This window comes from Neomonachus schauinslandi, chromosome 6, assembly GCF_002201575.2.
Source record: "Neomonachus schauinslandi chromosome 6, ASM220157v2, whole genome shotgun sequence".
In the NCBI taxonomy this organism is placed as follows: Eukaryota; Metazoa; Chordata; class Mammalia; order Carnivora; family Phocidae; genus Neomonachus; species Neomonachus schauinslandi.
The window spans coordinates 28194786-28220464 of NC_058408.1; the positions used below are offsets into that span (position 1 = coordinate 28194786).

At 53.4% G+C, this 25679-nt stretch overlaps 1 protein-coding gene across 1 annotated transcript in view; it reads right to left on the minus strand.

Annotated features, from left to right (window-relative positions):
• Positions 1-24180, minus strand: part of NAV1 (neuron navigator 1) — a 170286-nt gene extending 146106 nt beyond the window's left edge. The window contains exons 1-3 of the mRNA XM_044916343.1: positions 23459-24180; positions 19093-19196; positions 1448-2242 (exon numbers count right to left, since the gene is read on the minus strand). Of these exons, the coding sequence (XP_044772278.1) occupies positions 1448-2242; positions 19093-19196; positions 23459-24180 (1621 nt within the window). The remainder of the gene's footprint in view (positions 1-1447; positions 2243-19092; positions 19197-23458) is intronic.
• Positions 24181-25679: the final 1499 nt, after the last annotated feature.

The following is a 25679-nucleotide window of genomic DNA, read 5'->3' on the forward strand; positions in this document are numbered from 1 at the left end:
TTGCCCTTGTGCAGTCTCCTGACTGCCCCTGCAAAGCCCAAATGTGGCCTGTTAGGAGAGGCTCCCAATCCAAAGCTCCAAGAGGCTCTTGCTCCTGGTCAGCGGTTCCTCCTGCTGGCCACACCGGGGTCTGGGGGTCCGGGGATGACAGCAGCAGGTCCAACCAGTCTTCTCCTGCTCTGCGCTCTCCAAGGCTGCCAGTCGAACACCCCCACCCTCCATCCACCCCACCCGCCCCATCTCCTCCAGCCGGTCCTCGGACCATAGCCCGCGTCGGCCCCGCCCCTTCACACGCGCACGGACACGCCCCTTCCCAGCCCCCAGCGGGGCGGGCAGCCTGCCTGGTACCGGGGAAGCTCGGGTCCCTCGGCGCCGGAGGACCCACATCCCAGCCACCGCAACAAGTCCGCGGAGCCTAGGAGGCCCGCTCGGGCTCCAGGCCTTGCCGCCGTCCTCCCATGGCCCCCGGCACGACCCGTGCCGACTCCCGAGGCGCGGCAGCCCTGCGTCCTGCACTTCCCGGATCTATCCCTCTCAGGGCGAGGGCTCTCCGGGGGAAAGCGAGCGCAGTTCCGGGGCCCGCTCCGGGTTTTTTGCATAGACTCTTCAGGCTTGGAGAACAATGGAGCAGCTCTCGGCGCTTCCTCCGCCCGAGCAAGCTTTGTTCCTCCCTTCCCGCCCGCTCGGCTTCCATTAGCCAAAGGGCAAAGGCTTCCCAGTCAACCAGGAGTCTCCGCGCGAGAGCCCAGACCTCTCCACACTCTGTAAAAAACCTGGGGGGTAGGGGTTTGGGCCAGAGCCTGGGCCGAGGTACAGGACGAACATCCAGATGCGCACAGCTGGCTACCCGCCCGCCCCCTGGCCCCAGACGTGTTTCCTTGCCAGAACCCCCACACCCGGGAAATCCGACTCGCGCTCCCACCAGGGATCCACAGAGGAAGTGGAGCTTCGGCTCTGCTCTGGGGCCAAAGAGCCCTCACATCTGCTTTCCCCACATCTGTCCTCTAGATCCGGGCTCTCACTGCACTCTCCCCTAGCAATGCTGGATGCTCTCTCGCCAAGCACAGAGCACAACACAACTGAGGTCTCCATCAGCCCAAGATTTTGCCATATTAGGATTCTGGGCTTTAAAATTCGAGAAAGCTAATGGGCTCTATTTCTGAGAATCTGTGACCCCCACACCATTGTCCAGCCTCACCTCAGGCAGGCCAGAGCAGAGCCTGGGCTCCTGCCTGGTGACATCTTTAAGAAGACGCACTTTAGCCATGCGCATCTGGAGGTAGGCCAGCCCTGCACATCTGGGCCCAATGCCCCCTCACAACCTGACCGAAATCTGGAGAGCCCTACCGGGAGGAGGAGAAAAGGAAGGGAGCTGCGCTCTCTCTACACCTTCCCTTGCAGCTGGCTAGGAGAAAGCCAGGGGTGGGGCGGGGGAGGCAGGACTTACCCAGCATCTGGCTGAAGAGCAGCTGCTCCAGGTCTCCCAGAACGGTCACCACGAGCTCGGGGTCCACCTTGAGGAAGGCGCGCTCCTCCTGGCCCTTGGCGGAGGGCACGGGCCCGGAGCCCTTTTGCGCCTTGGCCTTGCTAGAGAGCAGCTCGTCGTCCGACTTGCCATCGTCGCTCACGGCTGCCTCAGGAGCCTTGCTGAGCGGCTTGACCTCGGCGTAGGGGCCGCGCGGGATCCGGCTCGGCTTTCCCAGGCTGGGCGCGAGGGGAGCCAGGGGGGTCTTGGCGCCGCCCGCCGGGCTGCCTTTTGCCTGGAAGAGCGAGTGCTCCGACTTGGACAGCGTCTTGGACATAAGCGGAGCCTCGCGGCCTTTGGACCCCGCCTTGCCCAAGCCCTTGGGCGCCTTGGCCATATCGTCGCTCCACTCGGGCTCATAGAGCTGCAGCTTTTTCTCCGAGTCGGTGAGGAACGAGAGGTTGGTGAGCGACTTCTGCTTGCGCAGGTTGGAGGCGGGAGGCCCTCCGGGGACTCGGCCGTCCACGCTGCCAGACTTGAAGACCTTCAGCTCGGCCGCGCTGGCCTTGGCCATGCCGCCACCGCCGCCGGGCGCCTTGGCGCGCTTGGGCAGCATGCCTCTGCCGTCCGCCGCTGCCGCCTTCCTACCGGTGCCCCGAGGCTCGTCCGCGCCCTCGTCCCCGCCGCCGCCGCCACTCAGCTCCACCTCGGGCTGCACGCTCTTGACGCTGCTGCCCAGCATTCTGCCCGCGAGGAGCGCATGGACGATCCGCGCGTCTGCAGGCACGGCGGGGGCGGGGGGGGGGAGGGAGCGCAGGGAAGAGGAGGCGGGGGAGGGGAGGGGGAGAGAAAGGACGGAAGAAACCGAGGAAGATGGGGAGAGGAAGGGGGAGGGAGCGAGGGAGGAGGGAGACAGGCGAGCGAGGGCGCAGGGAAAAGAAACGCAAGGAAAGAAGAGAGGAAAAGGAAAGAGCGAGGAAACCGTGGGGCGATGGGGCGGGGTCGGAGGAAAAGGGGCGGGGCGGGGAAAATACAAATTAAAATTTACAAATCAAAGGAAGAATGGAAGCCCAGCGGCTCGGCGGGCGCGCAGAGGTGCTCAGATGCCCGGGTGCCGGCCCTCCGCCTGCCCGCCTGTCAGTCCCGCGGGCCGAGCACTGCTCCGCAGCTCCCTCGCGGCACTCCGCCCGCCAGCTTGAGTAGAGGCTGCGAGCTGCAGCTCCGAGCGCAGGAAGGAGGGGAGGGGAAGGCGGAGGAGCAAACAGGAGGAGGGGAGGAGTGTGCGCGAGGGAGGGAGGTGGGGGAGAGCGAGTGTGTGTCTATTTCTGGCTCGGGAGGGGGTGGTATTTGCGGCAGAGATGCAGGGGCGGATGAGTAGGGGGTTTGGGGGGGGAGATAAAGGATTCCACCAGTTTTCCTCCTCGCTTTCCACGCGGAGGCGGGACCCGTTCTCGGAGGGCACCGTGGTCCTCTGCCACGCCCAGAGTGTGGGGGGCAGTGAAAAGGATCTGTCGAGGAGATGTGAGGCGCAGGTAAACGGGACTGAGACAGGGCAGCTCATGATGCAGGAGGGAAATTGCGCTCGTGGGACCGGGAGAGATGCTGAGAGCGGGGTTGGGGAAGCCGTACAATCCAGGTTGCTGGTTTCCCCACCCCCACTCCAAACTGTGGCGGTTTCCCTCCAGGAAACTCCCAGTACCATCTTACTTCAGTCTCGGAGGCTCTCGGCTGCCCTCCAGAGGTAGGGGATACTCCCTGGGGTAGGGCAAAGGGGTTGGGACAGGGGTGGCCCGGAGAGACAGGCCTAGGGCTGACGGGGGAGGGGGCTCAGGGCATGGAGAAAAGGACCAACCGTTGGGATTAGGAGATTGGATTGCCATTCTAATTGACCTTGTCAAAGTCACTGCACCCCTTTGGCTCGCTCTCTTCTCTTACAGTGGTTATAATACCAGCTTAATGGGTAAAAGGGCTTTGGCATTGTAAAGCGCTTTGTCAAACCTAGGAAATCAGTTGGAGGCTTAGCATGGGTCCCCTGCAGGCCTGATCTAAAGTGGGACTGCAGAGCAATTCAAAAAGACAACATTTTCCTTTCTCCCTCCTCCCACTTGGACTCGGAAGAAAGATAGGGTGGAATGGGTAGAGGCCAAGAGGGATGGAGCAAGCAGCAGTCCGCCTAGGGCACTCCCTCAGTAGAGGGCGACACTGCCCATTCTCCCATGGCCTCCCAGGTCAGTGCCAAGTTGCCTGAGCAAATGGTTCTCAGGCAAGAAAATGAGGAACAGGAGAAAGCAGAGGGTATGACTCTGGAAGCAAAGCTTGCTCCAGAAGAGGTGGGCCCCAGATAGAGCCACACACTGGGGATAAAGCCCTAAGAATTCTTTTTTTTTTTTTTTTTTTAGTTTATCTATTTTTTTTAGTGATCTCTACATCCAACATGGGGCTCGAACTGATGACCCCGAGATCAAGATTTGCATGCTCTTCCGACTGAGCCAGCTAGCACCTCAAGAACTCTTTGCCAGAATGTGCTGTCAGATTATCTGCCCACCCCATCCCCAACCTTCCTCTCTCTAGCTTCCTGCCTGTCCCCTTAGAATCTGAACAACCCTGTGCCTGGGTCTCATGGTTCACCCACTTTCCTAGTGCTAATCATCACAGCCTGCCTGGTGTGAGAGGTATTTGTGTACATGTCTGTCTCCTCCACCAGCACTGGAGCTTTCTGGGTACAGAACTATGTCTCTCAGCACCTTGCAGGAAGCAGATGCCACAACTGTTTAAGCAAAATGGATTTGAAGGCCTGAGCGCTGTATACTGGATCTGTCCCCTCTATGACTCTTGGGTCCTGGTAGTGTCTGTCCCCAGGCCTCTGCCTTCCATAATCCCAGGGCTGGATTGAGATACAACAAAATCTGCAAGAACAGGGATCATCACCGAGAGGATATGCTTACCACAATACCAAGAACACACAGTTCTCAAGCAGAGGGGTGTTGGTAAGAAGCATGGGCCCTTGGCTGGGCTTTGGTCAATACGTAGAAAGATGAAGAATTCTGCCCTCAAGGAATTCAATGTCTGACAGAGGGAGTACAAGATAGACAACACAGATCTGGGAAAATAATCATCCTGACCCTGTGAAAAAACAATGTCACATACACCAACACACTCACCACAGATAGGCAGACACAGGTATGTCTATACTAATTTCAGGAGTGACCGGAGGGAGACCGAGCCCTGAAGAGCAGGGACCCTGGCTGTCTCATTCAGTGCTGTAACCCCAGAGTCCGTCACTTCCTTCCTAGGGGCTGGGTACATGTGAGCGTAGGAATAAGAGACTGCCACCAGGCAGAAGAGGTGGAGGAGGTCTTGAAAGCTTCCTGAAATACTAAGCAGTATAAACAGAGAAGGGTTCAGACCAGGAGAGCAGAAAGCAAGAGGTTGTTCGGGCTCACGCCCTGCTGCCTCAGAGAAGCAGAGGAAAGGGGCCGGGTGCAAAAACTTAGCAGAAGGTCCAGAGGGCACATGCAGACTGGCCTCAGAGTCTATGTCTAGCACTTAGGAAACTCAGGGGTGGAACCAAGTCTTGTGATCTCAGATAGGGAATGACAAGCAATAGAGATCTGGTTAAAGGGACTTAGGTGGTATCATGCCAGAACTTGCCCCGGCCACAGAGAGCACCCAAAGGTGTGGCCAGTCCTGGGATTTTTCTCTCTGGGCACACATGAGGTCCTCATGCTTATGCCCAAACACAAGATCCCAGCTCAAGGAAGGGACCGAGCCCCATCACTGGTGCCAAGTCTCCGGGTAACCATGCCCTTCCTCCCCCATCCCACAGGCCACCTTTAATGAAACTGCAAACAATCACTTCTCGAGTCCTCATCCTTACTTAGAGGTCATTCCCTAATTTGCGCCAGACACACCTAATTCAATCACACAGGAACCTCACCTTTCCTAAAAATAGCGATTTGAGAATCTGGGGATCCTTGTTCTCTGATTTACCAGGTTACAGTAGCTCTTGCTTATTATTTCTATGTTCTTTCCCTGTATGTAAAATCATCTCTTTAGCAGACAAGGAGAAATTAACTGGTTGCCATCTGGCTGAAAACCATCATTTCCACTGTGGTCCATCCCGCCTAGTGCGCACTTCTGTAGGCAGACCTGACGCTGTCACCCCTTGGTTTATTTGGCTTCCCGTCTCCAGTAGGTTTGTAGGTTTGCTCCTGTCAAATTAATCTTCAGAATTACTATGAGGCACTATTCCACTTTTTGCTCTGTCCACCTGTACTTCCTTGTCCCTGCATGCCCACTGCCCCCAGAAGCTGACCCTCCTTTCTTCCAGCCCTCGCTGGTCCCTGCGTGCAAGCCCCGTCTCTTCCTCGTCTTTACTCCTTTTTTGTTCCTCTGTGCCTCCTCTCTGGGGATAGCCCATGCCCCAAATCCCAAGTCCTTTCCTTCAATAAACAGCTCCTGAGGGGCGCCTGGGTGGCTCAGTCGTTAAGAGTCTGCCTTCGGCTCAGGTCATGATCCCAGGGTCCTGGAATTGGGCCCCGCATCGGGCTCCCTGCTAGGCAGGAAGCTTGCTTCTCCCTCTCCCGCTCGCCCTGCTTGTGTTCCCTCTCTCGCGGTGTCTCTCTCTGTCAAATAAATAAATAAAATCTTTTAAAAAAAATAAAAATTAAAAATTAAAAAAAATAAACAGCTCCTGAAATTCTGCCTCCTTTGAGGAGGACTGTCTCCTCTGGATCTGTCTGTGTCCAGAAGATAGGCACTAGCCCCCCACCACTGGCCCCCCACAATGCCCCCTTTAACCGCCCCCAATCCCTCCTGCACGAGAGGCCACCTGTCAGTTTATGAGATGGAAAACACCTTCCATGCTCATCTCATGAGTTAATTCAGTGCTAATCCCCTTGAGTGCTAGTCCTCTCTCTGTCCACGTCCACCCGGTACTGCTCATCCTCTCGATGCCACTCTCTAAAGGGCTGTGCCATGGCCATGTGGTGGCCTCTTTATTTATTTATTTTTTAAAGATTTTATTTATTTATTTATTTGACAGAGAGAGAGATAGCGAGAGCAGGAACACAAGCAGAGGGAGTGGGAGAGGGAGAAGCAGACTTCTCGGCGAGCAGGAAGCCCGATGTGGGGCTCGATCCCAGGACCCTGGGATCATGACCTGAGCCGAAGGCAGCCGCTTAACGACTGAGCCACCCAGGCGCCCCGTGGTGGCCTCTTTAAATAGTCCTCTTGGCATCCTGGAACTTTCAGACACTCCCTAATGCGACCTCTCCTTCTATCTGGTTCTTTTTTGATTCCTTTCACATCCCTTGAGTTTCCCACCATCCTCTACTGCAGTGGGAGCCTCTGCTGCCGTGGCAACAGCCATTCCAGCATCAGTCGATAAAGCCAATATGTGCAGAATGTTTCCTTGAGTGATTCCTAAAAAGAGAGGGACCTGCCCTGTCACACCATAGCCAAACCGCCCTGAGCCCCTCCCACTCTGCCGTTTCCTCTTTCCCCAAGGCACAGAACAGATAGGCTGGGGATGGTCTGATGAGAGAAATCCTATGTGATGAGGGAGAGGCCCGGCTGAGCAGAGAGTGGGTCCTGGTGATGTCAGTGCCCTGTGGAGAGCAACTGGATTCTGCCCAGTCTCCAAAGAGGAGGCGGGGAAAGAGGCTGGTTTGGAATCATGAAAGTCCTCAATTCCCAGCTCCCCAGAACCACTCATCACCCCACTCCTCTATCTCCAAAGGCAATGGCACTTTCTGTGATGGGGTGGGATGAGTGATTTGACCACATGTGTTGACCGAGAACTTAAAGCAATCTGAGGAATGAAGACACAGGCATACAGCCAAGGAAAGGCATGCTGTGTGATTTTACATTCTCACACCATGTGCTGGGAAACAGATGCAACCCAGGTTGTCTGTGGGGGGTCTGCGGGCTCCCCCATTAGACTGGGGAGAGAGGAGGACAGGAAAAGGTAGAAAGGAGAGGTGGGCTGCCTCCACCCTGTTGACCTTGAAAGGTAACCTTGGGAGAAGAGGGGATCTGAGGGAGGGGGGAGTGGGCAGGTGAGTCCAAACTTGGCTCCGACAAGGGCCAAGTCAGAGCAGGGAAGAGGGAAGAGTTTTCTTGATATCTGAGCTCACGGTCATGATCAGGAGAGCAAGAGCTAGGCACCTAGTCCCATGGCTCTGCAAGCCTAGCCCACCCACCCTGGGCCAGGCCAACTGAATGACAGACACCCTCTTTGAGTCTGCCCTCCTCAGATCCCTATGATGAGGTTTTTTTCATCACCTCCCTAGCAGATTCCAATACTTATGCCTTTGTGGAAAGCCCTCCAGCATTGCTCCCCACCTCCTTCTGTCCTTTTCTCTACCCTGTCATTCCCCTATGTCATTCCACCCATTGGCAGGGACTTCTTGAGCACTCAAAATGTGCGCAAGGCCAGGCTGGAGGCTGCTGAAATGGCCGGTGCTCAGCACAGTCTCGTCTACATCCTGATGACCAGCTCCCCATTGCTCACCTCCTGCTCAGTGCCTGCTAGGTGCCCGCTATGAGGACTGCTGGAGGATTGACACAAACTCCTGTCCTTGTGGAACTCCCTGTCTAACGGGAGACACAGACGATAAATGAGAAAGAAATGTTAACTACTACAAAGTTCTCAGGAGTAAAACAAAGCAGGAAGGGGAATATGAAATCTCCAGCGGTAGGGGTTGAATTTTCAGTATGGTGGCCAAAGAAGGCTTTAGTTAAGAAGATGACATCTGAGTAAAAATCTGAAGGAAGAGAGGGAGCAATTTATATGGATAACTGGGGGAAGATATCCAGGCAGAGGGAACAGCCCTGAGGGAGAGTGCGCCCAGCCCAGCAGCAGAACCGCATGGAGATCCGCATGGCTGGAAAGGAAGGGGAGGATGGTGGTGGGCAATGAGGTCTGAGATATAACTGGAGGCCAGGGCGTGGAACGCCTTCTAGGTCATGACAAGGACGTGGCCTTTTACTCTGAGTAGGATGGGAGTCACTGGCAGGTTTGGATCAGAGGAGTGACAGGACCCAGCTTCCCCCTTGAAAGGGTCACTTTGGCTGCAGCGCTAAGCTCGTGGGCAGAAGAGTCCCAACAGCGGAGGTGAGAGAGGATGGTGGCTTGGAAGTGGGTAGTGACTTTGGCAGTGGCACAAAGTGGTCAGACTCTATATTCTGAAGCCATTAGAATCTGCTGATAGACCAGGTGTGGGTGTGTGGGATTTACAGAAATGGAGCATATCCCAAGGATTTGGGCCTGGACAACTCTAACACTGGACTGGCCTTCAACCAAGATAGGGAAGACTTGCGGAGGAGCTGGTTTTAGAGAAAGTTTTGGAGTCTTCTGTTCTCCTCGGCCCTTCCCTAGGACGCCTTCCCTGACTCTCTCCACACAGTTCGTTGTAGCCACTTCAATAATCTCTGAACATCCAGAGCCAAAATTTTTCATTCACTCCTTTGTGTTTCCCAAGGATCCATCTTTGGTTGGTCGACTGATTATGAATTTTTTCTCAAAACCCATCATGGCTCTTTGCACATAGTGGGCTCTCAGAAATAGTTGGTGAATGACGAGCAAGTAAATGAATGAATGCGTGACTCAGAACAGATGTGTGGGGGATTGTAAACAGCAGTGACCTCTCAATACCCCGTGGTGAGAGACACTGCAGCTGGTATGCTGGAATGGGAACCAGGCTCTGGGATGAGGTCCCAGCAACATCTTTGCTTCCTTCTCTGCAGCCCTGGGCCACAGGGAGGCCAGCAGACCCTCTCTTTGCCCCTTCAAGGGAAGCTCCAGTTTTTCGGGGGAGTGACCTGGGGACATATCACAACTGAGACCCTCTCCTCTCCAACATCTCCATCTCTGCTCTACTCGGAGGTGTGGAGAGCTTTGTGACATCTCTGGGAGACAGAGGCAAGAGTGAGCAAGGTGTCCTCAGAGCCCAGGCTCCCTGGCATATGAGACAGTCTCAACTGGAATTTGAGCCCCACCCTTCGCTGCCATCTGCAGAAGAAAAGGGGCCAGTGGACACAGTGGTCCAGCATGGATGCACCAGCTTCCTCATACCTCCAAGGGCCTCATCCAGGAAGCCTTCCCAGATAGATCCACTTCCTTCCTCCCAGCCCAGCTGCTACTTTGCTTTGCCAGGGCATTGGTAGAAATATGGATTCTGCAAGGCCCTCACTCAGCATCTCTGGTCCCAGGAGGCGCCCAAGCCCAGGGGTTGGGAATTTTTCTTCTGGGCCACAAGGTCAGCAGTGCAGGTTCAGAAGAGATTTGCTGTTTGCCCGCCTCTTGGGGGAAAATCAGGCTCAGCAAACCAAAGGCTGGGAGTAGAGCCAGGGATCATAGGCCTTGGTCTACCCTCTGGCCTAACTGTCTCAGGGAGAGCTTCTAGGAGGGTAGAAATGCTGAGAAATTCTAAACTACAACCCACATTCCTCAGGGCTCACAGCAGCCTGGATGCACCTCCCCTGAGCCTCTAGGCCAACAGGACAGGGATGAGCCTACCATCTGGTGAAATGGGAAGGGCAGAGCGTAGACCCTGGGAAGGCAATAAGTCACCTCTTATCATACAAGGAAACAGGACCCGAGCCTGAAGCCCAGCATGTCCAGCTGCAGGTGCAGGACTGGGCTCTCCAAGTCTGATACCTGCTGGTACAGAGCCAGAGCTGACCCTGCGAGGCACTCAAGGCCTTCACGGCTCTGGTTCCACCACCTGGTAACCTTGCCCTCTCATGCTTCCTGCCTATCCTCTGGTCCAGGCCTAATCCCACCCCTGCTCCCTGTAACCCAGATACCCACTGCACCTGAGGTCTGCATGGGGGTCTAGGAGTGCAGTCACATTAAAACTGGCCCACAGGGGTACCTGGGTGGCTCAATCAGTTAAGCATCTGCCTTCGGCTCAGGTCATGATCTCAGAGTCCTAGGATCAAGCCCCACATCCTTGTCCTCCATCGTGCTCCCTGCTCAGCGGGGAATCTGCTTCTCCCTGCCACTCTCCCTCTGTGCTTCCCACCCCCCACTCTCTTTCAAATAAATAAATAAATAAATAAAAACTTAAAAAAAATAAAACTGACCCATAGAATCCTGGGGACAAGGACAGAGGATTGCTCCCTTGGTGATCTACAGCACCACCAGCCCCTTGGTAGCTCAGCCTCATGCCCTTTGTCCTGGGGTCCTGGTCACTTCTAGTGGACTTGGCAGTACCAACAAGTGCAGGACCCCTTCAGGACTTCCCTCTTCTCAAGTCTTGGAGGTCCCGGTTCTCTTCTTGACTTGCTATGTGGCCTTAAGAGAATGCCTCCATTTTCCTGTAATGAAACGTGTTCTCGTTGGTTACGTAAGAAATTAGGTGGAAGTACGGGGTGGAGAACCTCTCGAATCCCTCTGCTCATGGCCTTACAGCAGGGAAAGGCCGAAGAAAAACACCTAATCTAGACGACTCTGAAATTGCACTCATTTAAAATTAGATCCCTGTGCTCCTTGCGCTAATAAAGAGACCAGGATAAGAAGTCTTAGATGTTTCCCACATGTGTTTGGCTTGTATGTTGCCATGGCAACTGTTCCATACACGTCCATTGGGGTGTTCATTGCACATTGGGCTCCAGATGAGCTCTGCAACACCCAGGTCCACTGCCCCTAGACTAGGACCAGCCCAGATCAGTTGTCATGGCAACCACAGGCCTGTGACGGGGGACGAAGAGGGACAAGGGTAGCCTCTGTGCGTGCAGCTGTGCCCGTGTGTTGGCTGGAAACACAAACTGCCTGTGTGCATGTATCCTGTTCTAAGGGCAAACCTAGAATCCAATCTGACCTGTCCATGCAGAGTTGATTTTTTTTTTTTAAAGATTTTATTTATTTATTTGAGAGAGAGAGAATGAGAGACAGAGAGCAGGAGAGGGAGGAGGGTCAGAGGGAGAAGCAGACTCCTGCTGAGCAGGGAGCCCGATGTGGGACTCGATCCCGGGACTCCAGGATCATGACCCGAGCCGAAGGCAGTCACTTAACCAACTGAGCCACCCAGGCGCCCGCAGAGTTGATTGTTTTAAGGTCACTGAATCACAACACTAAGTGGAACCTCAAAGATCATACTCAACATTCTGCTTTAGAGCAGAACCGACCCATTTGTAATAAATCCCATTACCTCACTGTGGGCCAAGGAAACCCAAAAACCTGATGAGAAAAAACAAAAGGTCCAAACCTGAGATTGTCTGGCCAACGCTGTGATATTATTACTGAAGGGGAGAACTTCCTAATGTGTGTTCACAAACTGGTTTGTGAAGGTCCATGAAACCAACCGTCAAATATAAGTTTTGTGTTGTGAAGAGTCCATTTGTCTGGGGAGACAACCAGGTTCTGAAAGAGGTCCTTGATGCTAAAAAGTTAAAAACAACTGCAAGAGTAGGGAGAAACCTTTACCCACCTGACCCAGAACCAGCTGGGGACCTTCTCACTACTCTGGAGAGAAAGACGCTCACATATCATGGCTATACCCATTCTCTCAGCGGGCACCTCTGTGCTTTATGAGAGTTTTTGTTAGGTTTTTATTTACTTTTTATTTTTTAAAGATTTTATTTATTTATTTGACAGAGAGAGACACAGCAAGAGAGGGAACACAAGCAGGGGGAGAGGGAGAGGGAGAAGCAGGCCCCCCGCGGAGCAGGGAGCCCGATGTGGGGCTCGATCCCAGGACCCCGGAGATCACGACCTGAGCCGAAGGCAGACGCCCAATGACTGAGCCACCCAGGCGCCCCTTGTTAGGTTTTTAAAGAGACATTAAACTTAACACAGGAATGCCATGGATTCATATTTCATTGAATTTTAATAGAATAATCACTGGCAATTACTTAGTATATAAAAACTGCTCTGCAAATGTTAAGAATAGTCATTGGTGTGGTGGGTGGGAGTCTCAAAGCATGATGAGAACTCTGCCTTTCACCCAGTCTGATTTCATCACAAGGAGCTTACCACTTCTGTGCTTCTTCCTGCCCCATGGAAACCCAGGTTCTCAGGCAGGAAGGATGCAGTGAGCTCAGTGGGTCAAGCTCCTGCCCCTGGACCGTGCCAGTCTTTATGTGAACACGAGAGCTGCTCCCCCTCCACTTCTGATGGGGCTGAGCTCTCCTCCCACTCGGAAGTTCTCTTATCAATGTGACCTCGATCATTCTCAACACAGAACACACTCATTTGCTTCTCCAGCCCTCTGTGGAGGTGGAACGATTTTCTTGAGAGAACGGATGACTAAGACTAACCACTTCTCTGTCCTGTCCCCTCCCCGCAGGGCTTGGATGACACCACACTCGCTGACCCTCTCTCTGCCCTGACCCTTTAATTATCTTCAGCTCTCTCTGAAGCACAGGATTCCCACAGCCCGGGAGCCACACACAGGAAGGCGGGGTTTTGATTCCTTCCGCCTCTTAAAGGACTCAGGACAAGGAATATTATGACTGGGGTAATTCTCAGCATTTAATCTTCCTGCTTATTGTGTCTATGTCGCTCACTCTCTTCAACTGCCTCTCCCCAGAGCTCCTTCCATGTAAGCCTGCTGGGCGGCCTTATTGTGGGGGGGGGAAGTCTCTCAGTGGGGGACCCTAATCCTCTTATCAAGGGGATAGAGGAAGTGCAGGGAAGGGGGGGGCACTGTGTTCCGGTTTCTGCCCATTCAGTGGTGCCAGAGGGAGGGACTAAAGCCTCTCTTGGAGCCAGGGCTCCTTGAGATGAAGCTGCCTGCAGGCTCTCCATCTGCCTCAGGCCTTCCCAGGGAGACCCTGTTGTGAACAGGATTGGCCAGCTTTTGCCTCAAGGGATGGGACAAAGACCTGTGAAGTCAAGTCTTTAGGGCATCATTGAAACAGGGTTTCTCTGGATTAGTCATGGAAGTTTCTCCCCATTGGTCAAGGAAGGACAGTGGTGAAAGTTTAGCAAATAGTTCAGGTTCCTTCCTCCTCCCATGGCTGAAATTTCTAGCAGCCCCAGAGCCCCCTAGGTAACACTCTGAAGTTGTAAGGGGTAGTCGGATCTGGAGAGATTCCTAGTAACTGGGCCTACCTCCTCCCAGTACATATCCTTATCCTCAGGGCCTTCCCGTGGCCCACAGGCACACAGAGAGAGAATTAAACAAGAGGCCAGGGCTTCCCAGGAAGAACTAAAGAAGTTCCTCTCAGTTGGGGGAGCTGAATCTCCAGAAACCTGCCAGAAGGAAGCTGAGTCGAGGTCAGACAGGTACGGGGTATAGGGGACAATTCTCTACAGGAGAACCATTTTGACATTCCACTAAAATGGCTCCCACTGGGTCAAATTCACTGCTTGGAGATTAATCCCATTCCCTGCCAAATGCTGTCTTGAGAAGTCACTCAGTCTCCTCCCTCCCCCTTCCTCCTCCTAAGAAATAGAATCCAGATCCCTCTAGTTTCTATTTCAAACTCCTCCAGCAGGGTACCTCAGATGACCTCACTTCTCTGGCCTCTTCCTTCACAGGCCCCCCCCAGAGCTAGGCTCTGTCCTGCTGCTCATCCCGCTGCCCCTCCCGGCCTCCCGGTGGCACCCCAGGACTCGGGACATGTTTCCCTCCAGCAAGGTCATGGCATGTATGGCTAAGAGAGTGACCTCCGAAGGCCACAGCTGCCTGGGTTCCAATCCTGGCTGGACCACCCTGGGCATGTCGCATAGCCTTTCCTCATTTCCTCATCTGTAAAGTGGGCATGTTAGTAACAGCACTCTCCTCAATAACGAACAATAACACATATTAAGCAGTTACTATGTATCAGTGCTCCTCTAAGCACTTTATACATTGGTGTATTTGGTCCTCATCGTGAAGGTACTGTCATCATCATGGAGGCACAGAGAGCTTAGATCATTTCCCCAAGGCTGCACAGCTAGCAAGTGGTAAAGCTGTGATACGAAGCTGGGGAGCTGTTCCAACTCTCACACGTTGTTAGAAGGATTGAAGGTGCTTATTGGCAGGGCCTAATGCAGAGGAAGCCACAGCAAGTGCTAGCCAATGCTACGCGGTATTATTATTACCTCCCCTCCCAGCTCCTAGAAGCCTACTTGGTCCCAGACAGCCACCCTGTTTATCCAAACCGGCCCTCAAGAGACCCCCGAACTCCCGAGCCTCCTCTGGCCCACAGCGGCACGGAGCTGCCTGAGCCCTGACAACAGAGCTAATACCATCTGCCCCTGAACTCGGCCTGTGTTTTCTAGTCAATTGTCTGCACGTCCTCTCTCCACGGATGGCTGGGACATCAGGCTCAGCTCAGCTTGAAAGTCCCCAGAGGGCAGGGGACACGGCGGTGTGAACTCATCATGAAATGACACAGGTTTGGGATGACAGAGAAGCCGGTGACATCCCAAGGCTTGCTCACGTTGAGGAAGATGTCAGCAGGACTGGGGCTCCCTGACCCTGTTTCCTTCCCCACCATTTGGCGGAGGTTAAGGGAGACAGTGTGCCAGTGACCCAGTGAGTGCTGGAGCAGCGGGAAGGCAGGGGAGCAGCGCTGGAAGCCTGGAAGGCTGGGCTTTTTGACAAGCCCAGATTCAGATCCTGGCACAGCCCCCCCCAGCTGTGTGTCCCCGGACAAGCTAGTTCATGTAACTTCTCTGAGCTGGAGTTTCCTCATCTATTCCACAGAATAACAGTTCCACCTGCAAAGGGTTGCATAAGATGCTCGTGAAGGACTTCACGGGAAGAATCTAGCACGGAGCCCTGCACCTAGTAGGTGTTCAATAAATGGTAGTCATGGTTACCATTTGGTCATTTTAGAGTTGGGGACACCAAAAGGCAGGAGTCCTGGCTTCAATTCCCCTGCTAACGAACCAGGCAGTCGTGAACAGGTCTGTTTCTCTCTGAGCCACATCGCTCCCCATGGAAAATGAGGCCACATGTGGGTGATGGGGAAAGTTCATTAGAGCTTTGACTTCCTGTGTTCTTTGATTTTCCAAGTCATCAGTAGCCCTGGGATACTTGGATTTGGCCTGAAGCCCCCAGAAGAGCACAGGGGGCTTGCCCCACTGTGCTGGAGCCACCTAAGAGCCCTGAACAAATTCCTCTCCCAGGGAATGCAGTGACCAGACCTCTCTCCTGCCCCCCGGCGGAGGGCACACCAGGTATGCAAGTTTTCTCAGAAGGGGGACTCTATCCCTGCTCCCAAATCCACAAAACATGAAAACTTAATTCTGGCTTCAAGATGGAGTCGGCTCAACAAGGGAGAAGAAAGAAGGAGAAAAACAAAACAACTCCAGCATGAGGCCAAACTCTACACTGCCCCTCCTATTCTATATATATCAAGCCTTGTGTGAGAAGCAAGGCAGGGAGGAAGCTCTAGCTTGTTCCCCAGCAACACATGTGATGGTGAGAGAAAGTACCCTTCATTATGTGTCCACTTAGCACTCAGTCAAACATGCCACAAAGTGGAAGTAATTAAGGAACCTGTGTCAACCTTGGGGCGACCTTTCCCAGTCCTCCTGCACACGGCCTCACACATGTGGGCACACAGAAATGTCAGCACTGGCTTCCATTGGCTTTCCAAATTAAGATCTGATGGTGGCAACTAAGGGGAGTGTTGGCAGATGGGACCAGCACGGGGCCCTCACCAGCACAGCCAAGCGAGCCAAGAGTGCGTCAGGGCACACACACAAACACCCATGGGCTAGGTGCAGAACACCCCTGGGACATACAAAGGCCAAGTCCCAACACCACTGTGTGGTGGCAAGTCATCGTGGGAAATTCTCTTCCTGCTCTACAAAGCTTATCCCACCTCATTTGGACTCCATTCCCAGGCAGAATAAGGAAGAAAGTAGTACAAGGCTGAGAAAGGTCTTAGTCTTCCCTGCTCCCCTCAAGGCCTCTGTCCCCCCAGATGCCTGGATGCCTGAGAGGACCATATTGGGAAGAGAACAGAAGAAAGGCTGGTTGCTCCTCATCAGCCAGCAAGAAGCAGGCCCACAGAGGATCAATGACTCCACAACCCCTGACCTTGGGTTCCTTATTCACTCTCTCAATTCACCATTTCACCAAACACTGATCAGCGGGCACTGTGCTAGGTCATGGGGAGCAAGACAGGTTCACAAACAAGAAGGAAGGATGTTTGAGCTACAAAAGAAAGCAGACCTGCCCCTTGTCGTCTACAAGTTGATATGGGAATCACATGGTCAATAACTGTGCTGGGTTCTGTGAATGACACCAATATAGGATATGGTATTCTATTCTCCAAGGCACCCAAATATCCTTCTACAAATTGAGGAGCATAATGCCAGTGTCCTCCTCGTGCTAGAGGGCCTCATGTGGGCAGGACTGACTGGGCTGACGGATCCGCTCCTACAAGGGCAGGTCACTGCCAACCGATCCTCTGGGTCAGACTCACTGGAGTGAATCTCTAGCCTATGAACTCCTTGAAACAGTTTCAGAGTCTTATTCATCTCTTTGTTTTATTTTTTTCTATAGGAATGCCATTTTAAATTACCTATCTATCTATCTATCTATCTATCTACTTATTTATGATTAAAGTAGCCTCCATGTTCAATGTGGGGCTTGAACTCATGACCCCAAGACCAAGAGTAGCATGCTCTCCTGACTGAGCCGGCCAGGTACCCCTTATTCATCTTTTACCTTAGTGCTGAGCACAGTGTTTGGCACAAGGCAAACACTCATTGATGGTTTGTTGATTGAATGAAAGAAGAAAAGAATGAATGAATCATGTCATGCTCTGAGTGAAGTTCAGAGGTAGGGGAACAGGGCATAAAATGGAAGTCTTCCATCGTCTCCCTTCTCATTTCTGTTTTCTTCAGGCTTAGAGTGCAGGTTCCCCTACAAAGCACAAGCAGACCCTAAATCTCTCTCTCCATCCAACCCGTCGGCATGCTCAGCATAGCCTTGGCCAACATGGATCGCCATGATGACTAGGGCGTGGCAGAGCAGAGGCAGTGAACCTGGTTTCTCCTCCCCAGGAGCCTTGGAGGAAGCAAGGGCTTCTCCCTTTTCTCCCACCTCCAAAGGTTCACTGGCACTCCACCTCACGGAGGAACCCAACCTGGGATCCATCGGACATGCTCAGAGCTGGCTGGTAAGGATGGTCTTCCAGCTGACGAGCCTGGGGGATTCCTAAAGTCAGGCTGCGGCAGATGCTAAAAGTGAAAGTCCTCTCCCCAGCTCATCGGATAATGATTATGAACGAGAGCCTAGTTAGGTGGAGATCATTAGACTCCCACAGTGTGGCATACCCATAAGGAAGCCATTACACTAACAAAACTGCAAATGTAAAAATAGAGCTCCACATAGTTTCCTGGTTACCACATTCTAATTCTGATGGTTTCTCAGTGCCAGTGACATTTGGTTTCCTTTGTCCCCCGCCATGCCCTGGTTCCTCTGAGGGCATACTTATTGTGGGAGGCAATGGCTCACTTTAGATGCCCAGGCTCCACCCCCACAAACCTCCTCTACAAGGCTTGCCATGGAGTGAGTGTTGCTTCTCTGTCTTCGGGGTCACAACGGCCCCAAGACCACTGCTGGCGCCCAGGCTGGCAGAAGGCTCAAAGGGCCCCGCCCCCAGCCTAGAGGAACACCCAACCACCTGCACAGAGGGGACGAAGAAAGCAGGAATGGCATTCTACTGGGGTCCAATGGCATCAGGGTCAGGCTGTGTCGTACACCCGAACTTTGCCCACCGGAGCCAAGCACCGAAATGAAGCTAAGACAAAACCTCTGGACAATCTCAGGTTTGCCAAAAGCAAGCTCATCCTTTTCCTAGGACAAGCCCCCTTTGGAAACTAAAGGACAGACAGAGCTGGTGCCCTGCAGTGTGGAGTCTCGAGTACCTCTCGTGCGTACACAGTCATCCTCTAGGTATTTTTTAATGTTGCAGGAATATCAACACACACACCTAAACCCCACTAAGAGTTTAGAATCTGACCAATCTAGGACCTGACCTATGGCACACAAGCATTCACCCATCCGCTCACCAGTCATTCAGTCAGAGACACCTGCTGAGCACCTGCCGGGGGCCAGACACTGGCCTGAGGATGCACCTGGGGACATGCAGCATCTCTGCCCCTACAGAGCATCACTGTGTTCCAGGTTTGGGGCTCTTCTTGGTAAGCCTCACATTCTGGCTCCTGAGGCTCAGGCACCAGTACGACATGCATCAGGTGATATGTTGTGACTACCGGGTGCCCCAGGGAAGGTGACAGGTGTGGGAGTGGTCCTGGGAGAGGCAGCAGCTGTGAGGCAGTTAGCCAGATGGCTCTGGGCTGCCTCGCTGGTTCCCAGCACCTCCACTGTTCATCTGGGCTTTGCTTGGAACCTGGCTCTTGGTTCTCAATCTCCCAGCTTGTTACTTTTTTTTGTCATGGCCTTGGTGACTCCCAGACCTGAGCACTGGATAAACAGGGCACCCACTGGCCACTTTCCTCTCCTGACTTGGACGTGCCCCTGGATTTGATGGACCAGCCCTGGGTTGAGCCAAGCATGGCAAAAACTCAAAGTGCAATTCACAGGCTGATGGCTCATTGTGAAGAGAAAGACCTGTCTAGCCAGGTCTCTTCTCCCATAGGGGCAGTGAGACTTCTAGTCTGGTGGCCTCCCCAGCCCAGGAGGAAGTCTTTCCTCTAGAACACTCACCTGCACAGGAGAAGCTCTCCTCAGTCCCAACAGGGCAGCTGGAGTAGCCATCAAGGACCCAGCTAGCCTGAGGGAGGGGGCCAGGTTCCTGGTCCGTCTGAAGCCTGTGGGACAGAGAAGGGGTGGTCACTCATCACAGAGGTTGTCCTGGCCTCGAAGCTTCTCCAAGGGTCTAAGGATACCCCCTTGGAGCTCGGTTCTTCTCCAGTGCTGGTGCTCTACACCCCTCTGGGCTGGGCCTTCCCTGGCAAGCATGCATACATGTGCGTACTCAGCACGAAGCAGGACTTGGGCAAAGTGAGGCCAGTGGTAGGGGCAATAGGGGAACTCGTGAGGGCACTGGGATGCCTGATGCCAGTCACCCTTTGGTGTTCCACCGATCCCAGGAACACAAATCGCCCACAGGACAGAGGAAACCCAGAGTAACTCCAGACCTTGGGTCCTGCATCCTGCCATGGTCCCTACCCTCAGGCTGTGCCTGGATTATAGCCATGTTCACACACAGAGGGAAGAGCTTCCTCTGAAGCGCAGGTCACCAACTCCTTATGAGAGCTTAGGGGGCACGCAGGCCTCCTTGGGCTTGCTCATAGTCCAGGCAGTGAGGTCAGGGAAGATGGAGGGGTAGGCTCAGCTGAGGTCACAGCGACTCCCAGGAGCATAAGTCCATGCTGGGCCAGTGTGGCAGCAGGAAGGAAGGGTGAGGTCTCTGGGCACCAGCTCCCAAGTGCACGCAGACTTCTGAGCACAACCCCAACCGTACAATCGCCCCCAGGAACAAAGGCTGTGGGAGCTTTTATTATAGGCAATTACCCTGGGCTCTCAGAGCTGGCCCGCCCACCCGTCCGCCCGCTGTCTCCAGCTAAATGGACCCTTTGGCAGCTTGGCAGGAGGGGGCGGGGAGAGCTGTGCAGGCAGGAGGGAAAGTTGACGTCTGGTCCTGGGGCCGGGGGCTGGGCCAGGGGACCCTGTGAGTCTCCAGTGCTACTGAGATTTGTCTTCCTCTCTCTCCAGCTTTCCTTTTTTTCAACCCAGATGGCTGGGACTCTGGGCTCAGCTCTGCTATTAACTCACAGTGAAATGCAGAGCAAATCTCTTCTCCTCCAGGTCCCACTTCCATCATGGGATAGAAGAGATGGCCTCCAAGGCCCAGATCAGTCTGACAGTCCAGGGTTGTGTGAGGTGTTTGCTGCTCCTGCGTGGCTCTCTCTAAGCCACGCAGGCAGTGTTGGGCTCTTGTGTGTCTGCAGGCCCCTGAGCTGGGGGCTTGCAATAGAGCAGGGTGGGGGGTACTCAGAGAAAGCAGGAGACCTCGTCTTGCCCTGGGGAGTGCTCGGTCTGAGGGGGTCACTCACCATGTGCTGCTGTCAATTCAATATCAGCCTGATGTTCGAGTATCAGGGGGACAAAGAAAAACTGGAGTTGGTTGGTTTCTTGGAAGAAATGAATATAGACTTGGGTTTTTGAAGGGATGCAACATACTGGTGAGAAAGCAATAGGGCATTCTACTGGGGAGAGGGAATTCTAGGTAATGTACATGTTTCACTGAATAGCATCATATATGTAGAGCTAAGCACCGCCTGACCCAGAGCAGGTAGCAAGAACTAGCGTTAGAAGTACAAATACTTTGGGCGCCTGGGTGGCTCAGTTGGTTAAGCGACTGCCTTCGGCTCAGGTCATGATCCTGGAGTCCTGGGATCGAGTCCCACATCGGGCTCCCTGCTCAGCGGGGAGTCTGCTTCTCCCTCTGACCCTCCTCCCTCTCATGCTCTCTGTCTCTCATTCTCTCTCTCACAAATAAATAAAATCTTCAAAAAAAAAAAAAGAAATACAAATACTTAGCTGTCATGCTTGTTGGTGCCATAATTATGCTGCCAGGGTGAGTGGCGTGCACTGGCCCAGGAGCACCAAGGAAGGTGGCCTCCGTGTCTCTAACCTCAGTCGGTTCTACACTCTCATCTCTGCCTGCCTCCACCTCCCCAAACTCGGCCAGGGCCCCAGGCCTCCCCTCACTCTCCAGCCCGAATGGACAGTGTCATCTATGCCGGAAGCTGGTTAGAGGTTGAACCAGAGAGAAGAAAACCAATAACCCTACCCTCCTGACCCCACTGACTGCACCCTCCTCACTGAAGTCTGACCAAAGGCCAGCCTAAGGAGGGAAGGAGAGAATTTTTGGAAAAAGAGAACACTTGGCAGATGGAAAAAGGCAGCCCCAGGGTACTGAAGCTGTAAAGGGCTCTCTTCCAGGAGAGCAGAGGAGAATGAGGTTGAAGATCTGCGGAAACCAGCTATATGAGAGCAGAGGACCTGGAGAGCGGATTGAGAGGCATTTACGCCTTCTCTGGGGTCCAGAGAGCCCGGGGGACCAGAGGGAGGCGGTGGCGGGTCAGAGAGGAGGCAGGAGATACACTTCCTTGGGAAGGACCGCACCCGGACCCCGTGGACAGAGACGGCTATGGAGGATAGGGCAGGGCAAGAGAAGGCTGGCGATCTGCTCCCTGGAGAAGCAGGTGGGGCAGGACAGGGCTGGAGATGGGGAGGGAGCACGATAACCTCTCTTTCCATGAGCAGCTGGGACTTTGCAGAAGGCCAAGGTGCCGGGGGTGGGGGCAGGAGATTTCCAAGAAAACAGGATGTCTGTGCCTTCTAGGGAGCAGATGGTAGCTCCTTGGCTATGCAACTTGCAAGGGTAGCCCAGCCTGGCCTTTGGCAGAGTGACCCGTGGCAGGCGCGCCAGGCCCCACAGGGTGTACTGGGCTCTCTCCCATCTTCCAGCGGCACCTAGGGGTGTCCCTCGTCCTAATCCGCCCTTGCCCGAACGACGGCCCTCCCTGCAACCCTAACCCAGGGCCTGAAACAGGCAAGGTCTAGGAGGTGGATGGTGAAGAAAGCTGCCCGCCCCCCCCCCCCCCCCCCCCGCCCGCCCAGCCCCGGTTGGTACAACACATTTCCATTTCTGTTGAAATGCAAACATGCAATAAATGTTTGCTGAGTGAAGAAACACGGTTCTGTTCAAGTTACATTGAAATGTTCAAAGGAAGAAGTTCTGACCTCTGGAAAATGTCAGAGTCTAAATCTGCCAGGGGACGTGTAGGGTAGATAATGTAAAATCTTAAACAATTTAATGCCCAGACACTTTTCCCGAAGGTTGAATTCAAATTGAAGGATGTCAGGTAGAAGGAAATCAGGTAGGAGAAAAAAGCCAAAGAGTCACCAGGGAGACACTGTACTGATTGGGAAAAGGCCATTCGAAGGAAGGTCTGCCCTGCATGTGTACTTCCTTGAGTTCTCTCACCAGCTGGAGAATCTCAGTGGAGGTCACGAAGGACAGACGGACAGACACAGACAGGAGGAGCTCCTTAGGAGAAGGAACATGGGCGAGCTGTGTGGGTGGTACATCAGGCAGAAGAGATGCTCCCAGAGGCAGGGATCACTCAAATGAGAACTTCCTTTGATCACAGTGTCAGCTAGAATTCCTGCCATGACGGGAAGCTCACTGCCTTATCAGTCATTTGTAAACCTCTCCAGTTGCTGGAAAGTTCTTCCTCCTGAGCTTCCAGTTTGTCTCAAACTGACTTCTAACCACCGTGACGCCAACTCAGTGCTCTGGAGCCGCACCAAGTAAATCTAATCCATCTTATGACATGACAGCTCTTCAAATATTTGAGAACAGCTCTCAGACCCTCTCTAACCCTCCCTTTTCCAAAGTAAACTGCTTCAGCTCCTTTAATCATTCTTCTAACGCCTTTCTTGGATCCCTCACCAACCTGTTCACCTTTCTTGAAATGTGTTTTTGGGCATCGATGCCCTTTTAAAATGTGGCGTTCCTAACTGTGATACTCTAAAAAAGGCATGACCACATGGCGAATAGAGTGGGACTACTGACTTCCTGGTCCTGGGCCCCGATGTCTCTAACCGTATAAGAGCGCCTGGAACTTTTCAGAGACCAAGTCACACTGTTGGCTTCTAGTACAAGTGAAAGCTCCTAGTAGTTCCCCCCAAACCTCCACCCCCAGACGTTCTGCTGCCGCAGAGGAACCCCCCCCCCCGCCCTGCCGTGTCCCGGGAATGGTGTACAAGCTTTTCTAAACCCTAGATGTAAGTGGGTTTCTGCTCACACCAGCGCAGAGAAAAAACCCAGGAAGTCAGGCTAGCCAGAGAGGTACTTAATTTGCATCTGAGCATTTCAGAACTGTGTAACACTTAATAATTAAAATTTAGTTTACTTAATGTGGCCATTTTAGTGAAGATATTTTTATTAAAAAAATGATGTACTTGATCGACCGAGGCCCCCTCCTCTTCGGGCTGGCTGCTGGGTCCCAGCTCCATGCCTCCCTGCTTCCCTCCCCACCTGCTCCCCCCAGCTCACCTGTACTGGAAGGGGGCCACTGTGGCGGTGACTGGCTGACTCTGCTGATGGCCCGAGGCGAAGCTGATGGCCCCAGGAGTGGGGGAGGGGCGTTTGCTTGGCACGGGGCTGCACCCTGGGGAGGAAGCCCCTGATACTGCCCCGGCATCAGGCTCCAAAGACCTGGGGACCCCTGAACTTCTGTAGTTTGCATCTCTTTGATCCTTTCCTGGGTAGTTAGGAAGTTTTCGACCTTCAGGAGCCCCTGGTATTTGAGTTTCTCCACGAGAGCTTGTTCGGGACGGGCTCCTGCCCCGGCTCTGGCGGACTGGAATCCCTTCTTGAGCCACCTTCTTCTTTCCCTGGGTGCCTTGTGTCTCCCCAACTCTTCTGGCACCAGCCCAGCTGGAGAGGGCTGCTTTTGGGGTTGCCCTGGGACTGCTCCATGGGGAGCTGGAAAGGCCTTCACCACCCTCAGCTGACTCTCTCACCACCCCAGAAGCCTTGGGGGAGCCTCTCCCCCGGGAGGCCTTAGGAGAGGAGTTTCTGGAAGGACCTCCTGCCTTGCCCAGTCTTGGGGAGGCTGCACGCTGGGGGCTCAGGGCCAGGCCGGCCTGGCGTGGCCGCGGCTGGGGAGAGGCGCCCGGTGTATGAGTCCTGGTCTGGGAAGCAGCTCGAGGCACAGGGATAGAGGAGGCATAGTGGGGGCGGCTGGCAGAGTTCACGTTGGCCATCCCATTCATGGTTAGCAAGGCAGCAGTGAGGACTACTGTCCTGCAGAGAGAGGAGAGAAAAGAGGATCGTTAGGCCCCATCCCAAGCTGCTGCTCCTGAGTGTATAAAGGCGATGCCGGGGTCAGGGGAGGAGGCACAGGCATCCGGGCTGGGCATCAGGGCTCCTGGCTTCACATCCTGACTCGGTCAGTGCCTGCCTGCCTGCCTGACTCTGGGCAAACCCCATTACCTCTCTGCCCCGAAACACTGCTGTGAAGCTCATGTGTAGACACGTATGTGGAAGTGCTTTGCGAACCATGATGCTCTGTACAAACGGAGTTCATTTAACTTTCCCTGACTCTGCTCCCCTCCACTGACCAGGGATAGACTCTCCTTCTCACAGCCCCTCCCCTCTCAGACCCTTCCTTGTAGCCTGAGTCTAGAATCCCCTGCCCACAGTAAACCAACTCCCTTGTGCCTTCAGCCTTTTCTCTGCATGTTCCTTCCACCTGCCACTTTATCTGACAAAAGTGCCCAGGATTCCTGTCCAGTGGAATGTAATCTTCCAGATCCCACTGGGCTCAAAGGTAGAGCAGCCAATCCTGACCCCCGCAAATCATAAACTTGGAAACCTCCCCCCGACCCTAGGCTCCTGCCATCTGGCTCCTACCATTCACTGGTCCTCACTGGGCCATCTCTCCTGGTCCCTCCCCACTGTCCCTACCCCTCAGTTACCGGAGATTTGGGCACTGGGCTCATAGGCTTCCTCATAGCCATTCCCTATGCACCCTCTGGCCCAGCACTCAATCCCTTCCCTCCCAGACCTTGATCCATTAATTATCCCATCCCTCTCCCGTATCTTCAACCTCTCCTCTTCTACCAGCTTCTCCTCCCCGCCATGTTAATTAATGAATTAATTGCTCTATTAATCACTTTCATTTCCAAGGGAATTTGAAGCCATTTACAAAGACACAATCAATCAATTCCAGATGGATGAAAGAGTTAAATGTATGAAATGTAGAAAACGAAACCATAAAAGAATTCGCAGAACACACGCATAAATGTTTCCATAATTTTGTTGTGGGAAAGGCCTTTGGAAGCCCCACGTCAGAGGCAGAAATTATAAAGGAAAACACTGATAGACTTCAGTGCATAAAAGTGAAAATCTCTGTATGGACACAAAAGCCCTTTTAAAAAGATTCAAGCCATCAATAAACTATGAAAATACTTACAACATATATGGGGGACAAGGGAATTCTACCAAATCAATAAGAGAAAGCAAATGCTCCACAGAATAAAGAGTAAAAGACTTGAACAAGGAATTCACAAAATAATACATATAATTGGCTAGAACCTAACAAAAACAAAAGTCCTCCTTAAAATCGAAGAGATGCAGATTAAATGTTATCATCTTTGCTATCAACTTTACTACCTTTTTTTTTTTTTTTAAAGATTTTTATTTATTTATTCATGAGAGACAGAGAGAGAGAGAGGCAGAGGGAGAAGCAGGCTCCCAAGGAGCAGAGAGC